General features: G+C 51.9%; 1 protein-coding gene across 2 annotated transcripts in view; it reads left to right on the top strand.

The window, feature by feature from the left end:
• The window catches only part of SHISA4 (shisa family member 4), a 50901-nt gene that overhangs the window by 12393 nt on the left and 17824 nt on the right, over window positions 1–20684 (top strand). For both annotated transcript variants that reach the window (XM_073319504.1, XM_073319505.1), the window contains exon 2: window positions 19602–19773. In XM_073319504.1, the coding sequence (XP_073175605.1) occupies window positions 19602–19773 (172 nt within the window). The remainder of the gene's footprint in view (window positions 1–19601; window positions 19774–20684) is intronic.

Raw genomic sequence — 20684 nt, 5'->3', positions numbered from 1 at the left:
GAGGAGGGCGGTTGGTTACAGAGGGGCTGTAGTGGCAGTCTGTGCTCCAGCTGCCTTTGCTGCAGCTCAACCATACACTGGAGCATACTGGTTTGGTCCTCCAGCAGCCTCAGCATTGAATCCTGCCTCCTCTCATCATGCTGCCGCCACATTTGAGCTTCTCCTCTCTTCAGCCCGCCACTTACTCTCTTCAGCCCGCCACCTCTCCTCCCGGTCATTTTGTGCTTTCCTGCACTCTGACATTATTTGCCTCCACGCATTCGTCTGTGCTCTGTCAGTGTGGGAGGACAACATGAGCTCGGAGAACATTTCATCTTGAGTGCATTTTTTTTCTTTCTAATCTTCACTAGCCTCTGGGAAGGAGAAGATCCTGTGATCATTGAAACACATGCAGCTGGTGGAGAAAAATAAAGGGACAGCGGTATTTAAAAAGACACATTTTATAAAACAGTGGCTACACTCTTTCAGGGTAAACCTTGCTGTTAACATTACATACATAGCACATGTGCTTTCGTTACAAGCTCGCATTTTGCCTCCCCCCACCGCGTGGCTACCCCCTCGACCTTCCCCCCTCCCTGTGGCTAACAGCGGGGAACATTTCTGTTTAGCCACAGGCAAACAGCCCAGCAGGAACGGGCTCCTCTGAGTGTCCCCTGAAGAAAAGCACTCTATTTCAACCAGGTGACCATGAATTATATCTCACTCTCCTGAGGATAACACAGAGAGATAAAGAATGGATGTTGTTTGAACGCCAGCAGACATACACTGCAATGCTTTGTTGTACAATGATTCCCGAGTACGTGTTACTGGCCTGGAGTGGTAAAGTGTCCTACCATGAAGGACGCAATAAGGCTGCCCTCCCCAGAAACCTTTTGCAAAGGCTTTGGGAATACATCCAGGAGAGCCGCGAATGCCAGGGCAAAGTAATCCTTTCACATGCTTGCTTTTAAACCATGTATAGTATTTTAAAAGGTACACTCACCGGAGGTCCCTTCTCCGCCTGCTGAGTCCAGGAGGCAGCCTTGGGTGGGTTCGGGGGGTACTGGCTCCAGGTCCAGGGTGAGAAACAGTTCCTGGCTGTCGGGAAAACCGGTTTCTCCGCTTGCTTGCTGTGAGCTATCTACAACCTCATCATCATCATCATCATCTTCTTCGTCCCCAAAACCTGCTTCCGTGTTGCCTCCATCTCCATTGAAGGAGTCAAACAACACGGCTGGGGTAGTGGTGGCTGAACCCCCTAAAATGGCATGCAGCTCATCATAGAAGCGGCATGTTTGGGGCTCTGACCCGGAGCGGCCGTTTGCCTCTCTGGTTTTCTGGTAGGCTTGCCTCCGCTCCTTAAGTATCACGTGGCACTGCTTCGGGTCCCTATTATGACTTCTGTCCTTCATGCCCTGGGAGATTTTGACAAAGGTTTTGGCATTTCGAAAACTGGAACGGAGTTCTGATAGCACGGATTCCTCTCTCCAAACAGCGATCAGATCCCGTACCTCCCGTTCGGTCCATGCGGGAGCTCTTTTGCGATTCTGGGACTCCATCATGGTCACCTCTGCTGATGAGCTCTGCATGGTCACCTGCAGCTTGCCACGCTGGCCAAACAGGAAATGAGATTCAAAAGTTCGCAGTTCTTTTCCTGTCTACCTGGCCAGTGCATCTGAGTTGAGAGTGCTGTCCAGAGCAGTCACAATGGAGCACTCTGGGATAGCTCCCGGAGGCCAATACCGTCGAATTGTGTCCACAGTACCCCAAATTCGAGCCGGCAAGGCCGATTTAAGCGCTAATCCACTTATCAGGGGTGGAGTAAGGAAATCGATTTTAAGAGCCCTTTAAGTCGAAATAAAGGGCTTCATCGTGTGGACGGGTGTAGGTTTACATCGATTTAATGCTGCTAAATTCGACCTAAAGTCCTAGTGTAGACCAGGGCTAAGATCTCAGGTTGCATTTTCACATACTCTGACTTTCTGTACATTTATTTTATTATCGTAGAAATATTTGTTCATAGGTTTTTGTTTGTATGGTGAAATTGACATTTACCAATAAACATCTAAGCCTTCCAAGTTTATTTACAAGTTACGTGGGTAGGTGTGATGACTCTTCCAAATGCACAAGAACCATGCCACGTGATTTGGCATGTCTGGAGGGGAAGCCCACCTACCCTCAGAGGCTGGGAGCCTTACCAGGTGCTGCCTGTCGGTGCTGCTTGGGACTCCAACTTCCACATCTGCCTCTAGTGCCACATTGTCTAATAAACTGTAACTTCCCGCAACCCTTTGGCTCCTGGAAGGGAGCAGGAACCTTACCTGCATCCCAGAGCCTCCTGACTGATGGTGACAGGGGCCGGCAGGGATTGACAGCTGGGGGTATCCAGCACAGATGAGTGGCATTTTTTGTTTGCAGCAGTCTCTAATAGTAACTACTCTATTCGCAGGAATAACCTTATCTCTTATCAGTCTCTTATCAACACTCAGCCCTTTATTACACAGCCCTTAAAATGACCTGGACGGGGGAAAAGCTGGGCCCTGGGCTCTTGTTTGCTTCTTCACAAATCTGAAGAAAGCCTGGAAAGATTCTTCACCAAAGAGTTTATGTACTTTTTGTTGTTTTTTTACATTTGAAATTCTAGTCTGGTACGTGGGCAGTCTCTTGTGTGAAAAGAGAGCCGGTCAGATTATTACATCACTGCACTGAGAAAGTGACACCTCTGTGACAGTGAGGTGGTCAGCCTGCTTAAAACTCCTATTTAGTGTCAATGCCCAAGAAAGCCATGACTAAAAAATGGCTGTTAAGATTCAGCCTCTCTGGCCTTGCTGAGAAAGCTCACAGCCCATGATTCTGACACCTCCCATAAATCTTCAGCATAACCAGAGAAGTCCAGACTTGATACCAATGATATCTGTAACCTAAAATTAATAATAAAATTCCAAGCAGAAAAAAGTGAAAACGGAAATGTCTTCCTTCTAGTTTATCTTTCTGTTGCAGAATGAAGCAAAACAACAAAAAAGAATGGGCACAAACAATCTTATCTTTCCATTGTAGGTCATCAGTAGACAGGAAAATCAGACTCTCCTTTAGCCTTCTGGGTAGCCCCTGCTACTTTTCAGATGTTGCTGTTTTAGATGCTCTGGTTCAATAACTTGCTGCCCTGAGTTGTGTACCAAAACAAGGACAATCAGTCAGTGCTGGCTCCTTTGCAGCTCGTCAGGCTTTGCAATTATTTGTTGTTTGCTTGCTAGAGTGCAGTTATTCTTATCATTATGACTGAGCAGATATTTCAGTTCCAACATTCTGTATGCAATGGTTTATAGTCTCCCACGCAAGTGCTTCTGGGGCTGTATTGTCTCGGGCTAGCTCTCCTCTCCACAGTGTGCTGTGTGAGCCACATGTGAGGGTAGTTGTTTGGAAAGTTCTGAGAAAAACCTCAAACAAATTCCACTGCTTATTGTGTTCAAATGTAGGTGCTTTTTCCTGGCTGAATACATATTAGATATATTGTGCTTATGTAACCCACACACCTCCTGGGTGTGGTGTTCTGTCCCATCTAGTGGCACTGAGACCATTTAGAGAGAGATTAATATGCCTGTTCTACAGCCTTAGCTAACAGCCATATGGCTTTTATCTGATGCAGTAGAAGCTCATGCACTAAGCTCCAGAGGTCCCAGGTTCAGTCCCCCCTGCTGATGACCAGGGTTGGTCAGTGTTACACTTAGTCTATAAAGCTGGGTGTGGGCCCCTTACTGAATGAGGGAGGCAACCTAGTGACAGAGGATGTGGAAAAAGCTAATGTACTCAATGCTTTTTTTGCCTCTGTTTTCACTAACAAGGTCAGCTCCCAGACTGCTGCGCTGGGCATCACAAAATGCGGAAGAGATGGCCAGCCCTCTGTGGAGATAGAGGCGGTTAGGGACTATTTAGAAAAGCTGGACGTGCACAAGTCCATGGGGCCGGACGAGTTGCATCCGAGAGTGCTGAAGGAATTGGCGGCTGTGATTGCAGAGCCACTGGCCATTATCTTTGAAAACTCGTGGCGAACCGGGGAAGTCCCGGATGACTGGAAAAAGGCTAATGTAGTGCCAATCTTTAAAAAAGGGAAGAAGGAAGATCCTGGGAACTACAGGCCAGTCAGCCTCACCTCAGTCCCTGGAAAAATCATGGAGCAGGTCCTCAAAGAATCAATCCTGAAGCACTTGCATGAGAGGAAAGTGATCAGGAACAGCCAGCATGGATTCACCAGGGGAAGGTCATGCCTGACTAATCTAATCGCCTTTTATGATGAGATTACTGGTTCTGTGGATGAAGGGAAAGCAGTGGATGTATTGTTTCTTGACTTTAGCAAAGCTTTTGACACGGTCTCCCATAGTATTCTTGTCAGCAAGTTAAGGAAGTATGGGCTGGATGAATGCACTATAAGGTGGGTAGAAAGCTGGCTAAATTGTCGGGCTCAACGGGTAGTGATCAATGGCTCCATGTCTAGTTGGCAGCCGGTATCAAGTGGAGTGCCCCAAGGGTCGGTCCTGGGGCCGGTTTTATTCAATATCTTCATAAATGATCTGGAGGATGGTGTGGATTGCACTCTCAGCAAATTTGCGGATGATACTAAACTGGGAGGAGTGGTAGATACGCTGGAGGGGAGGGATAGGATACAGAAGGACCTAGACCAATTGGAAGATTGGGCCAAAAGGAATCTGATGAGGTTCAATAAGGATAAGTGCAGGGTCCTGCACTTAGGACGGAAGAACCCAATGCACAGCTACAGACTAGGGACCGAATGGCTAGGCAGCAGTTCTGCAGAAAAGGACCTAGGGGTGACAGTGGACGAGAAGCTGGATATGAGTCAGCAGTGTGCCCTTGTTGCCAAGAAGGCCAATGGCATTTTGGGATGTATAAGTAGGGGCATAGCGAGCAGATCGAGGGACGTGATCGTTCCCCTCTATTCGACATTGGTGAGGCCTCATCTGGAGTACTGTGTCCAGTTTTGGGCCCCACACTTCAAGAAGGATGTGGATAAATTGGAGAGAGTCCAGCGAAGGGCAACAAAAATGATTAGGGGACTGGAACACATGAGTTATGAGGAGAGGCTGAGGGAGCTGGGATTGTTTAGCCTGCAGAAGAGAAGAATGAGGGGGGATTTGATATCTGCTTTCAACTACCTGAAAGGGGGTTCCAAAGAGGATGGCTCTAGACTGTTCTTAATGGTAGCAGATGACAGAACGAGGAGTAATGGTCTCAAGTTGCAGTGGGGGAGGTTTAGATTGGATATTAGGAAAAACTTTTTCACTAAGAGGGTGGTGAAACACTGGAATGCGTTACCTAGGGAGGTGGTAGAATCTCCTTCCTTAGAGGTTTTTAAGGTCAGGCTTGACAAAGCCCTGGCTGGGATGATTTAACTGGGAATTGGTCCTGCTTTGAGCAGGGGGTTGGACTAGATGACCTTCTGGGGTCCCTTCCAACCCTGATATTCTATGATTCTATGATTCTATGATTCCCCCACCCCACCCCGCTACTGGCCAGAGCCAGCCACGCTGCCCAGCAGGAGCTCACAGCCGTGCCACCCAGAGCATTGCGCCGGAGGCGCAGTGAACTGAGGCTGCGGGTGAGGGAGGACAGCAGGGGAGGGACCGGGGGCTAGCCTCCGGGGCCAGGTGCTCCAGGGCCAGGAGCTCAGGAGGGTCCTGCGAGCCGAATATGGCCTGCGGGCCGTAGTTTGCCCACCTCTGGACTATATGATCATAATGGTCCCTTGTGGGCTTAACTTCTATGACAGCCAGATCAGCAACCACAGGAGCTGGACAGGCTATTCAACTGAGATCAATAACTGCAAACCAACCTGGGCAGGAGGCAGAGCAGAACACCACTGAACAGGTGTGCACTGTACTGCCTTGGGTTGAGATTGGTTGATCCACCCTCATGCTGCAACAGAGACAAACCCAGCGGTGTTTCTGAGGCAGCTAGACCTTGGAATCTGAAGGAGCATCACAGGGCGATAGAACACCAAGCAGTCACATGCTGCCTAACACAATGGACGGTGAAGCCCATTCTGAATAGTCACTGGAGGGCCTACTAGCTTTCCGGAGCACTGCAATAGGAGGCTGCAGAACAGTGTGGGGAAGACAGTAGAATCCTCACAAGGACCGTGCTGCTGTACACACAGATGCCTCCTGCATTTCAGCATGACATCATCCTCCTGCAGAAAACCTTATTCCTGTGCAGCTGGGGGTTACCATAAAGGCTCGGAAGTTCTCAGCTAAGGAGCCTACAAAAAAGAATGGGCACAAACAATCTTATCTTTCCATTGTAGGTCATCAGTAGACAGGAAAATCAGACTCTCCTTTAGCCTTCTGGGTAGCCCCTGCTACTTTTCAGATGTTGCTGTTTTAGGGGGTTGGATAAGGGGCAGAGGGTCCCGGGGGGGCAGTCAGGGGACAGGGAACAGGGGGTGGTTGGATGGGGCAGAGGTTCTGGGGGGTGGCTGTCAGGGGACAGGGAGCAGGGGGGTTGGATAGGGAGTGGGGTCCTGAGGAGGTGGTTGGGGTGGGGGTGTCCCGAGAGGGGGCGGCCAGGGGACAAGGAGCAGGGGGGGTTGGATGGGTCGGTGGTTCTGAGGGGGGCAGTTAGGGGGCAGGAAGTGGGAGGGGGTAGATGGGGGGCAGTCTGTTTGGGGAGGCACAGCCTTCCGTACCCGGCCCTCCATACAGTTTGGCAACCCCAAAGTAGCATTCGGGCCCAAAAGTTTGTCCACCCCGATATAGTCTGACTTCCTGCCAGCCAGAGGCAGATGGCACAAAGAACATTTGTGCCCACCCCCCCACACTCCCTGCCATGGGGCCCTGCCCCCTGCTCCTCACCTTCCCCCATGGCTCTGCCTCCTGGCCTGGCCAAAAGCTGGTTGGCGGTAAGAGCTGCCCAGGGACTCTGAACCACTGTGGGGAGCCTTGGACCCTCCACCTGCCCTGGGTGGTGCACCCTGGGGGACAGGGACACTGGCATCCCAGCACCTCACCCAGGGCAGGCGGAGGGTCTGGGGTTCCCCATAGCTGCCCGGGCTACCTGGGTAGCTCTTACTGCAGCCTAGGGTGACCATACATCCAATTTTGCCTGGGACAATCCCCTTTTTAACCCTGCCACAGATGTCCCAACTTTTTTGGCAAAACTGGGCATTTGTGCTGTGTGCTCTTACCAGCTGATCATCAGTTGGCAAGAGCAAATGGGACAAATGCCCAGTTTTGTGAAAAAGGGGTTGGGGGGTAAGTGGTTGGGCTAGGAGCGTGAGTGGTGGGGTACAGGAGGGTGAGCAGTGGGGGTAGGGTTTGGGCCAGGTCTGTGCAGGGCAGGGGCTCGGGAGAGGGACTCGAGCCAGGTCCATGCAGGGTGGGCGTGGGGGCAGGACCGGCCTTAAGGGTGGGCCACCCCGGCGACCTCCCGGGGTGCCATAATCAAGCAGGTGCCATGTGGCAGTGCGGAGGTGTGCATGGCTGGCGTAGAGTCAGAAACTGCTCCCAGCTGGCAGGAGAGTGCCACATCGGGTGGTGCCCATATTTCTCTGGGCTTCCTCCCAGAGGAGGAATATGGGGGGAGTGAGTGGTGACACACACATACTGTTCACCCCCAACGTTCCCTTGTGCCGCCCTAGGGGGCTGGGGGGGAGTGAAGAGCAACACCAATTCCGTTCATTCAGGTCACTTTCCCCCACCTGGGCTGTGCTGGGAGGCGAGCATCAGGGCCTGCTGCTCTCTTCTCTCCCCTTACGCAGCCCGGGTGGGGCAAGTGACCTGGATGAAGGGAGCCCTGATGTTGCTCCTCGCTCCCCCGTCACTCACATCTCCCAGGGGTCCATGAGGAGGAGCAGCATTTGAGGGGGGAGCAAGCAGCAATGCCAGCTGCTCCATGCATACAGGTCAGTTTCCCCACGTGGGTGCAGGAGGGTGGTGCAGGGGTTAGGGGCAAAGGGGAAACAGTGCAGGGATTAGGGGCACAGAAGGGGGCGGGGTGCAGGGGGGATGGGGAGTCTGGGGAACCCACAGGGGCCAGGGACAAAGTGGGGGGGTGCCCTGCCCACAGGGGCTAGGAGAGCTGTTTTCTTGAAGGCCAGCCCTGGGAGGGGGAGAGGGGCTCAGAACCAAGGGGATGGAGGAGAGTGGCTTGGGACCGGGCGGGGGGGGGAGAGGGGCTTGGGCCACATCCGTGTGGGGGGGATCAGGAAGAGGGGCTCGGACTAGGTCTGTGCGTGGGGGGCAGGGGGTCTGGGGAGAGGGTTTGGATGAGCAGCTCAGCCAGCTCCATGTGTGGCAAATATACTCACCCTACTGCAGCCGGGCTCTGGCTTCTGGCTTGACCAGGAGGGGAGAGGAGAAGCGGGGCAGCGGGGCCCCAGGAGGCTGAGGGGAGAGAAGGAGCAGGGGGGAGGGCGGGAGTTCCAGCAATTGTGCTGGGGCCGCCAAATTGGTCAGGGCCCTTGGGCATGGGTCCCATTGGCCTGTGTGGTAATCTGCCGCTGCTGCCAGCTCGTTCGGAGATTCTCCTCCAAGCTCCCTTCCCAGACTCTTGCTCTCAGCAAGGCTCATGGCCATGGCAGGGCAAAGAGGCGTCAGGGAGGGAAGTCATCCATGTGGCTTCCTGCAGCACAGCACTGGGCTGGGACGTAGCCTCATGCTATAAAGCCCAGCACCTGTCTAGCATAGCAGCAACCTTCCTGGCTCCATTTCCCAGGGACTATTTACAACCTCTGCTCCCAGATGGCTTCAGAAAGCACTGGTCAGCTGTGCCAGCTGCAGGCCATAAATAGAGCAGGCTCAGCAGCAGCGGTGGCGTTCCTGAAAGAGGAGCTGCTTCTGGCTCTGCGAGTGTCACTGGACACGCTGCAGCCTCAGCACAATGCAGGCTAAAGGGCACCTCCAGGAGCTCTGGGAAGGCCAAGGGCCGCAGAATCGCCAGCCCCAAGTGTTCAGTTGTCAGCAGGCAAGCCCCCAAATCATCAGATTTCAGAGCATCCTAGATGCTGGGGTTCTTTACCTTTGGTTCCTGAGCATTTAGGGTTGCCATCTTCAGGCCCCTGCAACTAGGGGGCTAGAAGCACACTTGGGAGATTGTAAGGCTTTAGGGTTGCGATAAAATCCCCCGGGTTGGCAATGTTGCATGGGCTTTTTAACAGGAGCTGCACTGAGTATCTTGCTGCCTCTGGCCAGAAAAGGGCTCATTCAGTAACTCATTCAAGGGCTTGAAGTGCAGTCACAGCCCCACCCCTATTCCACACCCAGTGTGTGGCACCCAGAGCCATAACCCCCAGCCCCCATAGAGTCATAGAAATGTAGGACTGTAAGGGACATTGGACCTTGAGAAGTCAAGTCCTGTCCCCTGCGCTGGGGCAGGACCAAGTAAACCTAGACCACCCCAACAGGTGTGTGTATAACCTGTTCTTAAAAACCTCCCATGAGGGGATCCCAAGGGTGGTCACGGGAGCCTGTTCCAGTGCTGCTATGCCCACTGTGTGCAAATGTGTTCACCCCATCTCAGAAAATATATATCAGAATTGGAAAAGGTTCAGAAAAGGGCAACAAAAATGATTAGGGGTATAGAACGGCTTCTGTATGAGGAGAGATTAATAAAACTGGGACTTTTCAGCTTGGAAAAGAGGCGACTAAGGGGGGATATGATAGAGGTCTATAAAATTATGAGCGGTATAAAGAAAGTAAATAAGGAAGTGTTATTTACTCCTTCTCATAATACAAGAACAAGGGGCCACCAAATGAAATTAATAGGTAGCAGGTTTAAAACAAACACAAGAAAGTATTTTTTCACGCAACACACTGTCAACCTCTGGAACTCCTTGCCAGAGGATGTTGTGAAGGCCAGTACTATAAGGGGGTTCAAAAGGGAGCTAGATAGATTCATGGAGGATAGGTCCATCAATGGCTACTAGCCAGGATGGGCAGGGATGGTGTCCCTAGCCTCTGTTTGCCAGAAGCTGGGATTGGGTGACAGGGCATGGATCACTTGATGATAACCTGTCTCTTCATTCCCTTTGGGGGACCTGCCATTGGCCACTGTCAGAGGACAGGATACTGGGCTTGATGGACCTTTGGTCTGACCCAGTAATGCCGTTCTTATGTTCTTATGCTATCTGTACAGATAGAATTTTTTTCCTAATAACTAACCTAAATCTCCCTGGCTGCAGGTTAAGCCCATTACTTCTTGTCCTATCTCCAGTGATCATGGAGAACAACTGAACACCATCCTCTTTAGAACAGCCCTTAGCATATTAATGCCCCCCACCCCATTAGTCTTCTTTTCTCAAGGGCTGGGTTCAATATCTAGGGGTTGTCTTAACATTACAAATCAGAATAAACTCCAGTACTCACCCAGTAATCTGGGAAAACTAAACACCACCCCATGGCGCCTCTAAGCCCTGGTCTACACTAGGACTTTAGGTCGAATTTAGCAGTGTTAAATCGATGTAAACCTGCACCCGTCCACACGATGAAGCCCTTTATTTCGACTTAAAGGGCTCTTAAAATCGATTTCCTTACTCCACCCCTGATAAGTGGATTAGCGCTTAAATCGGCCTTGCCGGCTCGAATTTGGGGTACTGTGGACACAATTCGACGGTATTGGCCTCCGGGAGCTATCCCAGAGTGCTCCATTGTGACTGCTCTGGACAGCACTCTCAACTCAGATGCACTGGCCAGGTAGACAGGAAAAGAACTGCGAACTTTTGAATCTCATTTCCTGTTTGACCAGCGTGGCAAGCTGCAGGTGACCATGCAGAGCTCATCAGCAGAGGTGACCATGATGGAGTCCCAGAATCGCAAAAGAGCTCCCGCATGGACCGAACGGGAGGTACGGGATCTGATCGCTGTTTGGGGAGAGGAATCCGTACTATCAGAACTCCGTTCCAGTTTTCGAAATGCCAAAACCTTTGTCAAAATCTCCCAGGGCATGAAGGACAGAAGCCATAATAGGGACCCGAAGCAGTGCCGCATGAAACTGAAGGAGCTGAGGCAAGCCTACCAGAAAACCAGAGAGGCGAACGGCCGCTCCGGGTCAGAGCCCCAAACATGCCGCTTCTATGATGAGCTGCATGCCATTTTAGGGGGTTCAGCCACCACTACCCCAGCTGTGTTATTTGACTCCTTCAATGGAGATGGAGGCAACACGGAAGCAGGTTTTGGGGACGAAGAAGATGATGATGATGATGAGGAGGTTGTAGATAGCTCACAGCAAGCAAGCGGAGAAACCGGTTTTCCCGACAGCCAGGAACTGTTTCTCACCCTGGACCTGGAGCCAGTACACCCTGAACCCACCCAAGGCTGCTTCCTGGACCCGGCAGGCGGAGAAGGGACCTCCAGTGAGTGTACCATTTAAAATACTATGGTTTAAAAGCAAGCATGTGAAAGGATTACTTTGCCCTGGCATTCGCGGCTCTCCTGGATGTACTCCCAAAGCCTTTGCAAAAGGTTTCTGGGGAGGGCAGCCTTATTGCGTCCTTCATGGTAGGACACTTTACCACTCCAGGCCAGTAACACGTACTCGGGAATCATTGTACAACAAAGCATTGCAGTGTATGTCTGCTGGTGTTCAAACAACATCCGTTCTTTATCTCTCTGTGTTATCCTCAGGAGAGTGAGATATAATTCATGGTCACCTGGTTTAAATAGGGTGCTTTTCTTCAGGGGACACTCAGAGGAGCCCGTTCCTGCTGGGCTGTTTGCTTGTGGCTAAACAGAAATGTTCCCCGCTGTTAGCCACAGGGAGGGGGGAGGGTTGAAGGGGTAGCCACGCGGTGGGGGGAGGCAAAATGCGAGCTTGTAACGAAAGCACATGTGCTATGTATGTAATGTTAACAGCAAGGTTTACCCTAAAAGAGTGTAGCCACTGTTTTATAAAAAGTGTCTTTTTAAATACCGCTGTCCCTTTTTTTTTCTCCACCAGCTGCATGTGTTTCAATGATCACAGGATCTTCTCCTTCCCAGAGGTTAGTGAAGACTAGAAAGAAAAAAAAACGCACTCGAGATGAAATGTTTTCCGAGCTCATGCTGTCCTCCCGCACTGACAGAGCACAGACAAATGCGTGGAGGCAAATAATGTCAGAGTGCAGGAAAGCACAAAATGACCAGGAGGAAAGGTGGCCTGCTGAAGAGAGTAAGTGGCGGGCTGAAAACAGGGCTGAAGCTCAAATATGGTGGGATCGTGATGAGAGGAGGCAGGATTCAATGCTGAGGCTGCTGGAGGACCAAACCAGTATGCTCCAGTGTATGGTTGAGCTGCAGCAAAGGCAGCTGGAGCACAGACTGCCACTACAGCCCCTGTGTAACCAACCGCCCTCCTCCCCAAGTTTCATAGCCTCCACACCCAGATGGCCAAGAACGCGGTGGGGAGGCCACCGGCCAACCAGCCACTCCGCCACAGAGGATTGCCCCCAAAAAAGAAGGCTGGCGTTCAATAAATTTTAAAGTTGTAAACTTTTAAAGTGCTGTGTGGCATTTTCCTTCCCTCCTCCACCACCCCTCCTGGGCTACCTTGGTAGTCATCCCCCTATTTGTGTGATGAATGAATAAAGAATACATGAATGTGAAACAACAATGACTTTATTGCCTCTGAAGTGGTGATCGAAGGGGGGAGGTGAGGGAGGTTAGCTTACAGGGAAGTAGAGTGAACCAAGGGGCGGGGGGTTTCATCAAGGAGAAACAAACAGAAGTTCACACCATAGCCTGGACAGTCATGAAACTGGTTTTCAAAGCTTCTCTGATGCGTACCACACCCTCCTGTGCTCTTCTAACCGCCCTGGTGTCTGGCTGCACGTAACCAGCAGCCAGGCGATTTGCCTCAACCTCCCACCCCACCATAAACGTCTCCCCCTTACTCTCACAGAGATTGTGAAGCACACAGCAAGCAGTAATAACAATGGGAATATTGGTTTCGCTGAGGTCTAAGCGAGTCAGTAAACTGCGCCAGCGCGCCTTTAAACGTCCAAATGCACATTCTACCACCATTCTGCACTTGCTCAGCCTGTAGTTGAACAGCTCCTGACTACTGTCCAGGCTTCCTGTGTACGGCTTCATGAGCCATGGCATTAAGGGGTAGGCTGGGTCCCCAAGGAGAACTATAGGCATTTCAACATCCCCAACAGTTATTTTCTGGTCTGGGAAGAAAGTCCCTTCCTGCAGCTTTTGAAACAGACCAGAGTTCCTGAAGATGCGAGCCTCATGTACCTTTCCCGGCCATCCTACGTTGATGTTGGTGAAACATCCCTTGTGATCCACCAGAGCTTGCAGCCCTATTGAAAAGTACCCCTTGCGGTTTATGTAATCGGCGGCTTGGTGCTCCGGCGCCAAGATAGGGATATGGGTTCCATCTATGGCCCCACCACAGTTAGGGAATCCCATTGCAGCAAAGCCATCCACTATGACCTGCACATTTCCCAGGGTCACTACCCTTGATATCAGCAGATCTTTGATTGCGTGGGCTACTTGCATCACAGCAGCCCCAACAGTAGATTTGCCCACTCCAAATTGATTCCCAACTGACCGGTAGCTGTCTGGCGTTGCAAGCTTCCACAGGGCTATCGCCACTCGCTTCTCAACTGTGAGGGATGCTCTCATCTTGGTATTCATGTGCCTCAGGGCAGGGGAAAGCAAGTCACAAAGTTCCATGAAAGTGCCCTTACGCATGCGAAAGTTTTGCAGCCACTGGGAATCGTCCCAGATCTGCAACACTATGCGGTCCCACCAGTCTGTGCTTGTTTCCCGAGCCCAGAATCGGCATTCCACAGCATGAACCTGCCCCATTAGCACCATGATGCATGCATTGGCAGGGCCCATGCTTTCAGAGAAATCTGTGTCCATGTCCTGATCACTCACATGACCGTGCTGACGTCGTCTCCTCGCGCGGTATCGCTTTGCCAGGTTCTGGTGCTGCATATACTGCTGGATAATGCGTGTGGTGTTGAATGTGCTCCTAATTGCCAAAGTGAGCTGAGCGGCCTCCATGCTTGCCTTGGTATGGCGTCCGCACAGAAAAAAGGCACGGAACGATTGTCTGCCGTTGCTCTGACGGAGGGAGGGGCGACTGACGACACGGCTTACAGGGTTGGCTTCAGGGAGCTAAAATCAACAAAGGGGGTGGCTTTACATCAAGGAGTATTTCAGGCAGGACTTCACGGAGGGTTCCAATAAGAAATGGTGCACCTAAGTTATTGTTCTTATTGGAACAAGGAGTTTAGTCTGGCCTCTGATTGATACATGGCTAGATTTACCTCGCTGCACCTTCTCTGTGAGTGACTACAGTGTGACCTAGAGGAATGAGTCCCCTAGACAGGGGAGGGGGGGAAGCAAACGAATACAAAACAAATCTGGTCTATTTCTTGTTTTGATCCACTCCATCTATCTTTTACATCTTTGGCTGGCAGCAGACGGTGCAGAAGGACTGCATGCCATCCACATCTCATGGCTGCTCGGCAGAAGATGGTACAGTACGACTGCTAGCCATCCTCATCTCTTGCCTGCCCGGCAGAAGATGGTACAGTACAACTGCTAGCAATCCGTATTGCCTGCCTGCTCACCATAAGACGGTTCAATAGGACTGACTGCAGGACTAAAGAGAATGACCTCGTCAAGTCACTCCAGATTTAGTCCCTGCACCCATGTCTGCCCAGGCGCTCCCAGCTGACGTGGCCAGGAGCACCTTGGACACGACGAGGACAGCTACCAGTCGTATTGCACCGTCTGCTGCCACAAGGCAAGGGGTTGCTGCTTCTGTGTAGCAATGCTGTACCGCGTCTGCCAGCACCCAGGAGACATACGGTGATGGTTACCTGAGCGGGCTCCATGCTTGCCGTGGTATGGCGTCTGCACAGGTAACTCAGGAAAAAAGGCGCAAAACGATTGTCTGCCCTTGGTTTCACGGAGGGAGGGAGGGAACAGGGGCCTGACGATATGTACCCAGAACCACCCGCGACAATGTTTTAGCCCCATCAGGCATTGGGATCTCAACCCAGAATTCCAATGGGCAGCGGAGACTGCGGGAACTGTGGGATAGCTACTCACAGTGCAACGCTCCGCAAGTCGACTCTAGCGTTGGTACTGTGGAAGCGCTCCGCCGAGTTAATGCACTTAATGCCCTTAGAGCATTTTCTGTGGGGACACACACACTCGAATATATAAAACCAATTTCTAAAAAACCGACTTCTATAAATTCGACCTTATTCCGTAGTGTAGACATACCCTAAGAGACAATACTTCTCCACTCACAGGCAGTGAGTCTGTGTATAACAATAGAAAACTTTTATTAAAAGGGAAAGGTGACTCAGCATTAATTTGGGAAAACACCTTAATTCAAAAGTGTGCAAACAATAAGTCAACCCCTGCCCCCAGTATCTTGGGCAATGCCCTTTGCATGATTTTCTTCACCCACTTTTCGGTGTGACATGTGAGGGATGAATGTCCCTTTAACACATCACTCTCCTTTTCTCTCCTCTGCACCACACTCAGCTGGTTGTCTGAGGTCAGAGAAGTCCCAGTATTCTGGGTTGCGTGCCACTCACTGCCAGCTCTGCTTCTACCTGCAATACCGTATTCTGAGATTTCACCGCTTAGCCCAGTGAGTTCTTAGTGGTTTCACTGGGTAGTGGGGAACCTCATTGCTGCTGCAGGCTCTCCACTGTCTTTCACTGTAACAATGACCCCACCCCATGTCTAAAGTTCAGTCCCCTACCGTGTCATCAATGATTTCAACTCTAGTAATCCCTGAGCAGAAACAAAGACTCTTACGTGAGTGCATAGGTTGCATGTAATGGAGGCCAGGGACTAAGCCTCCCCAACCCTCGTGCCAATGTCGGGGGGCAGTGGCGGATTTGGAGTCCCCTGAAAAGCTCCCACCGTGGCCCCAGGGCTGGAGGAGCTCTTGTTCCCCGCTGTGACTCCAGAGCCTCCGTGGGGCACAGAGCTTATCCGGTCTCCGGTGGGGGGGAGGAATATGTGGGGGCGGGGCCTCGGAGCGGGGGGGGGAGAGGCGAGTGGGGGTAGAATGGGGGTAGGGCCCTGGGTGGAACAGTGCAGGGCCACGGGAGAAAGGGTGGAAAGGGGGAGAGGCTCCAGGCTTGGCGCTCCAGCCAGGACAGAGAGTTCCGAGGCTCAGAGCTTGACCCCAGCCGGGGCTGAGCTCTCAGCACCCCCCTCTGGTTGGGACCACAGGAGGGTGCTGAGAGCAGCAAGTGGGGGCAGGTCCTCGGCCGGAAGAGGCAGGCAGGGGGCTAGCCTCCTCAAGGGGAAGCTTCGCCCACCACCCATGCATAAGCGAGATCAGCTTTATAATTAACACTGTGTAAAGGAAAGTCAAACAGCTTCAGGAACTCCCCATCACCAGAGAACATAGAATCATAGAATCATAGAATATCAGGGTTGGAAGGGACCCCAGAAGGTCATCTAGTCCAACCCCCTGCTCAAAGCAGGACCAATTCCCAGTTAAATCATCCCAGCCAGGGCTTTGTCAAGCCTGACCTTAAAAACCTCTAAGGAAGGAGATTCTACCACCTCCCTAGGTAACGCATTCCAGTGTTTCACCACCCTCTTAGTGAAAAAGTTTTTCCTAATATCCAATCTAAACCTCCCCCACTGCAACTTGAGACCATTACTCCTCGTTCTGTCATCTGCTACCATTGAGAACAGTCTAGAGCCATCCTCTTTGGAACCCCCTTTCAGGTAGTTGAAAGCAGCTATCAAATCCCCCCTCATTCTTCTCTTCTGCAGGCTAAACAATCCCAGCTCCCTCAGCCTCTCCTCATAACTCATGTGTTCCAGTCCCCTAATCATTTTTGTTGCCCTTCGCTGGACTCTCTCCAATTTATCCACATCCTTCTTGAAGTGTGGGGCCCAAAACTGGACACAGTACTCCAGATGAGGCCTCACCAATGTCGAATAGAGGGGAACGATCACGTCCCTCGATCTGCTCGCTATGCCCCTACTTATACATCCCAAAATGCCATTGGCCTTCTTGGCAACAAGGGCACACTGCTGACTCATATCCAGCTTCTCGTCCACTGTCACCCCTAGGTCCTTTTCCGCAGAACTGCTGCCTAGCCATTCGGTCCCTAGTCTGTAGCTGTGCATTGGGTTCTTCCGTCCTAAGTGCAGGACCCTGCACTTATCCTTATTGAACCTCATCAGATTTCTTTTGGCCCAATCCTCCAATTTGTCTAGGTCTTTCTGTATCCTATCCCTCCCCTCCAGTGTATCTACCACTCCTCCCAGTTTAGTATCATCCGCAAATTTGCTGAGAGTGCAATCCACACCATCCTCCAGATCATTTATGAAGATATTGAACAAAACCGGCCCCAGGACCGACCCTTGGGGTACTCCACTTGATACCGGCTGCCAACTAGACATGGAGCCATTGATCACTACCCGTTGAGCCCGACAATCTAGCCAGCTTTCTACCCACCTTGTAGTGCATTCATCCAGCCCATACTTCCTTAACTTGCTGACAAGAATACTGTGGGAGACCGTGTCATAAGCTTTGCTAAAGTCAAGAAACAATACATCCACTGCTTTCCCTTCATCCACAGAACCAGTAATCTCATCATAAAAGGCAATTAGATTAGTCAGGCATGACCTTCCCTTGGTGAATCCATGCTGGCTGTTCCTGATCACTTTCCTCTCATGCAAGTGCTTCAGGATTGATTCTTTGAGGACCTGCTCCATGATTTTTCCAGGGACTGAAGTGAGGCTGACTGGCCTGTAGTTCCCAGGATCCTCCTTCTTCCCTTTTTTAAAGATTGGCACTACCACCCTCTTAGTGAAAAAGTTTTTCCTAATATCCAATCTAAACCTCCCCCACTGCAACTTGAGACCATTACTCCTCGTTCTGTCATCTGCTACCATTGAGAACAGTCTAGAGCCATCCTCTTTGGAACCCCCTTTCAGGTAGTTGAAAGCAGCTATCAAATCCCCCCTCATTCTTCTCTTCTGCAGGCTAAACAATCCCAGCTCCCTCACCCTCTCCTCATAACTCATGTGTTCCAGTCCCCTAATCATTTTTGTTGCCCTTCGCTGGACTCTCTCCAATTTATCCACATCCTTCTTGAAGTGTGGGGCCCAAAACTGGACACAGTACTCCAGATGAGCGTCTGTCTGACTTCTACTTTGATTTGGCAGCGCTACATCCAACTTAGGGAGTGAAGCTCCACTTAGGGTGATCCCCTCCATTAGGGCATAGTCAAAGGAGTTCTGCTGCCCTTTAGTCATAGAATAAGGATAATGGCGTTCCAGACTAAAATCAATTTTAACCCCAAACACCCACACTTGATCACTTTGGCAAAACAGGTCTGCTGATCACCTAGGGAAAGTTGGGGTGCAGATATGGTCTGAAGTCCTGAAGTCTTTTCCTTCAGTGCATCAGTGGATGTTGGGGAGAGCTCATTCAGACCCTGCTCACGTAAACAAAACCAAGTCCTGTGCCAGGGAAATCTTGGAATCCTCATTCCTGTAAGCCAGGGCCTCCCCCTCGAGGGGCGAGGACTGAGTGCCAATAGCCATGTCCCCAGCTCTCCTCAGTGAGTACCTTGCACTCGGAGCGAGCATTAGGTTTGAGGGTTTTAACCCCTTCACATATTTTTCCAGGTGACACCATATCCTTATGCCAGTAGAGTAATGTTGTTATGGTAACATGGTGGCATCGCACAGCCACCTCCGAAGGTAGCTCCCAGAGTGGGATGCTTGGGAGGGTGTGTTGGGGACCAGCCTGGCCTCAGAACACTTTGGTTTGAAATGAACCTTGCTGCCCACCCCTGGTTCAGCCACCAAACCGCAGAATCAGTTGTTCACTGCGCTGGAGTGGCTCTCTCCAGGGTGAGTGGGTCGCCAGCACTTCCCGTCTAATGGCTCTGTGCCCGAGAGGGGCCCAATCTATCGGGCCAATGAGCATGTACTCACAGCCCTGCTCTCTGTGGAAGGAGGAGCCAGGCAGGCCCCTGCTTTTTTGTCCTGCCTGATGTCCTGATGCATTTTTACCTTGTGCCCTTCTCTGGTATGAGTAGGGGGAGGGGTGGAGCTTGCCTGGAGTCCTGCTCCAATCCATATTCTATACACAAGGTGCCTGCTGCCATGTGAGTCTCCTTGGCCACGCTTGCCAGGTGCCTATCCAGGATGGATGTCCCAGCCTGACGCAAGGCAGTGAGAAAGGGACTGCTCCAGACGCTCTAGCCTTCAGAGAGGGCAGTTCATCCCCTGCCAGGCCTCTGAGCTGTGCCCCAATAACCACGCCATTAGCTGTGAACGTCTTCCTGCTGCCACCTTGAGTGGGCAGGGACTCTGCATGCACAGGTCCAGCTTGAGGGACTTGTCCTTGGAAAGCATGGCTGAACGCTTCCCCAGTTGGGAACACAGAAGAACCGGAGCAGAGGCCATGGCAGTCTGCTGCAGCAGCCAGTGTTGCTCTGGACACCTCTTTGCAGCCATCACTGAACTGGGAAAGGGGCAGCAGGAACACTGGACCTGGTGTAGAGCTCCCCAGACCCTGCCTGCATTCTAATTTCTGGGTTGGAGAGGTGGGGACCCTCCCCAGCTGGGGGCTTGGAAGGGCCGGGGGGGTCTGATATCTGGCTTCTCTCTCCACAGGCTTGGCGGATGAAGACTGCTTGTGGTACCGGGACAGGAACGGTTCGTGGCACCCTGGCTTTGACTGCAACTTCTTCACCTTTTGCTGCGGCCACTGTTACCAGCGCTACTGCTGCACCGAGCCCCTGAAGCTCATCACAGAGCTGCAGCAGAAGCACTGCCTTGCTTTCAGGTGAGAGGGGCACGGAGCCTGGCCAGAGCTCCTGCTTGGGCACGCTGGTCCCCCTGGGAACGACTGTGTCCTAGCACAGGGAGGGAGTGTTGACAGGGTTATGGACAGGCGATCTGAGCCTGAGAATCCTGCCTTCAATGCCAGGAGCTGAAGACACATGCCCATCCCCGCCTAGAGTTCGGGTATTGTGGCTTTTGACATCTCTCCTCTCACTGTGACCAACTCTCTGTCTAGCTGCTTGGCTGCTGGCCCCCGCCCAGGATGTGGACGCCTCCCTCCCACAGGTTAGAAATAGCAAACAGCAGCAAGGTCTCTTCATCTCCCTTCCTCCGAGTAGGAGCAGGTGCCTGGCCGGGTGTTGGTGCGTGTGTGTGTGAGGAGCTCTGAGAGAAGGACAAGCGCTGCAGGTAGCTCTGGGTGTGTCGTTCTGGGAAGTAGCTGCACAGGCTGGGTCAGGCTGCCATGGTCGCTCTGTCTCCCGCACTGATGAATCCCCACAGTTTGTTGATGGTGTTACGGCTCCAGGGATGTAGCTGTCGTGAGGTGGTGGTTGCACTGGGGAAGTGTCTCTTAAGTGGTGAGGGCTGGTACTATGCGGCTTTGTCTCTTGGGACAAAGACCTTGCCCTGGGCTTTGTGTTGGGTGGGGAGGCCGCACAGAGAGTGGAACCAGGGCACCGTGCTTATGGTGGTCTGTGCTGCTGAACCGCTGGGTTTGCTGTGTTTTGGAGCTTTTCCAGGCCCTGCGTTTTCATTCCCAGGTGCAGCAAGTTGTGATAATCAGGCCTGGGCATCACCTTGGCCAGCTTTGCCAAAAGGATGTGGGGAGTGGGGTGCAGGTGGGTGCATTTGCTGCTGTGACTCTTCGGGCACCCAGTGGCTTTGAGGAGCCCAGAAGGAGCCCAGGCCGCT

This window comes from Lepidochelys kempii, chromosome 21 (assembly GCF_965140265.1).
Source record: "Lepidochelys kempii isolate rLepKem1 chromosome 21, rLepKem1.hap2, whole genome shotgun sequence".
NCBI classification, from domain to species: Eukaryota; Metazoa; Chordata; order Testudines; family Cheloniidae; genus Lepidochelys; species Lepidochelys kempii.
The sequence above is the reverse complement of the archived record's forward strand: the minus strand, read 5'-3'. Positions and strand labels throughout refer to the sequence as shown.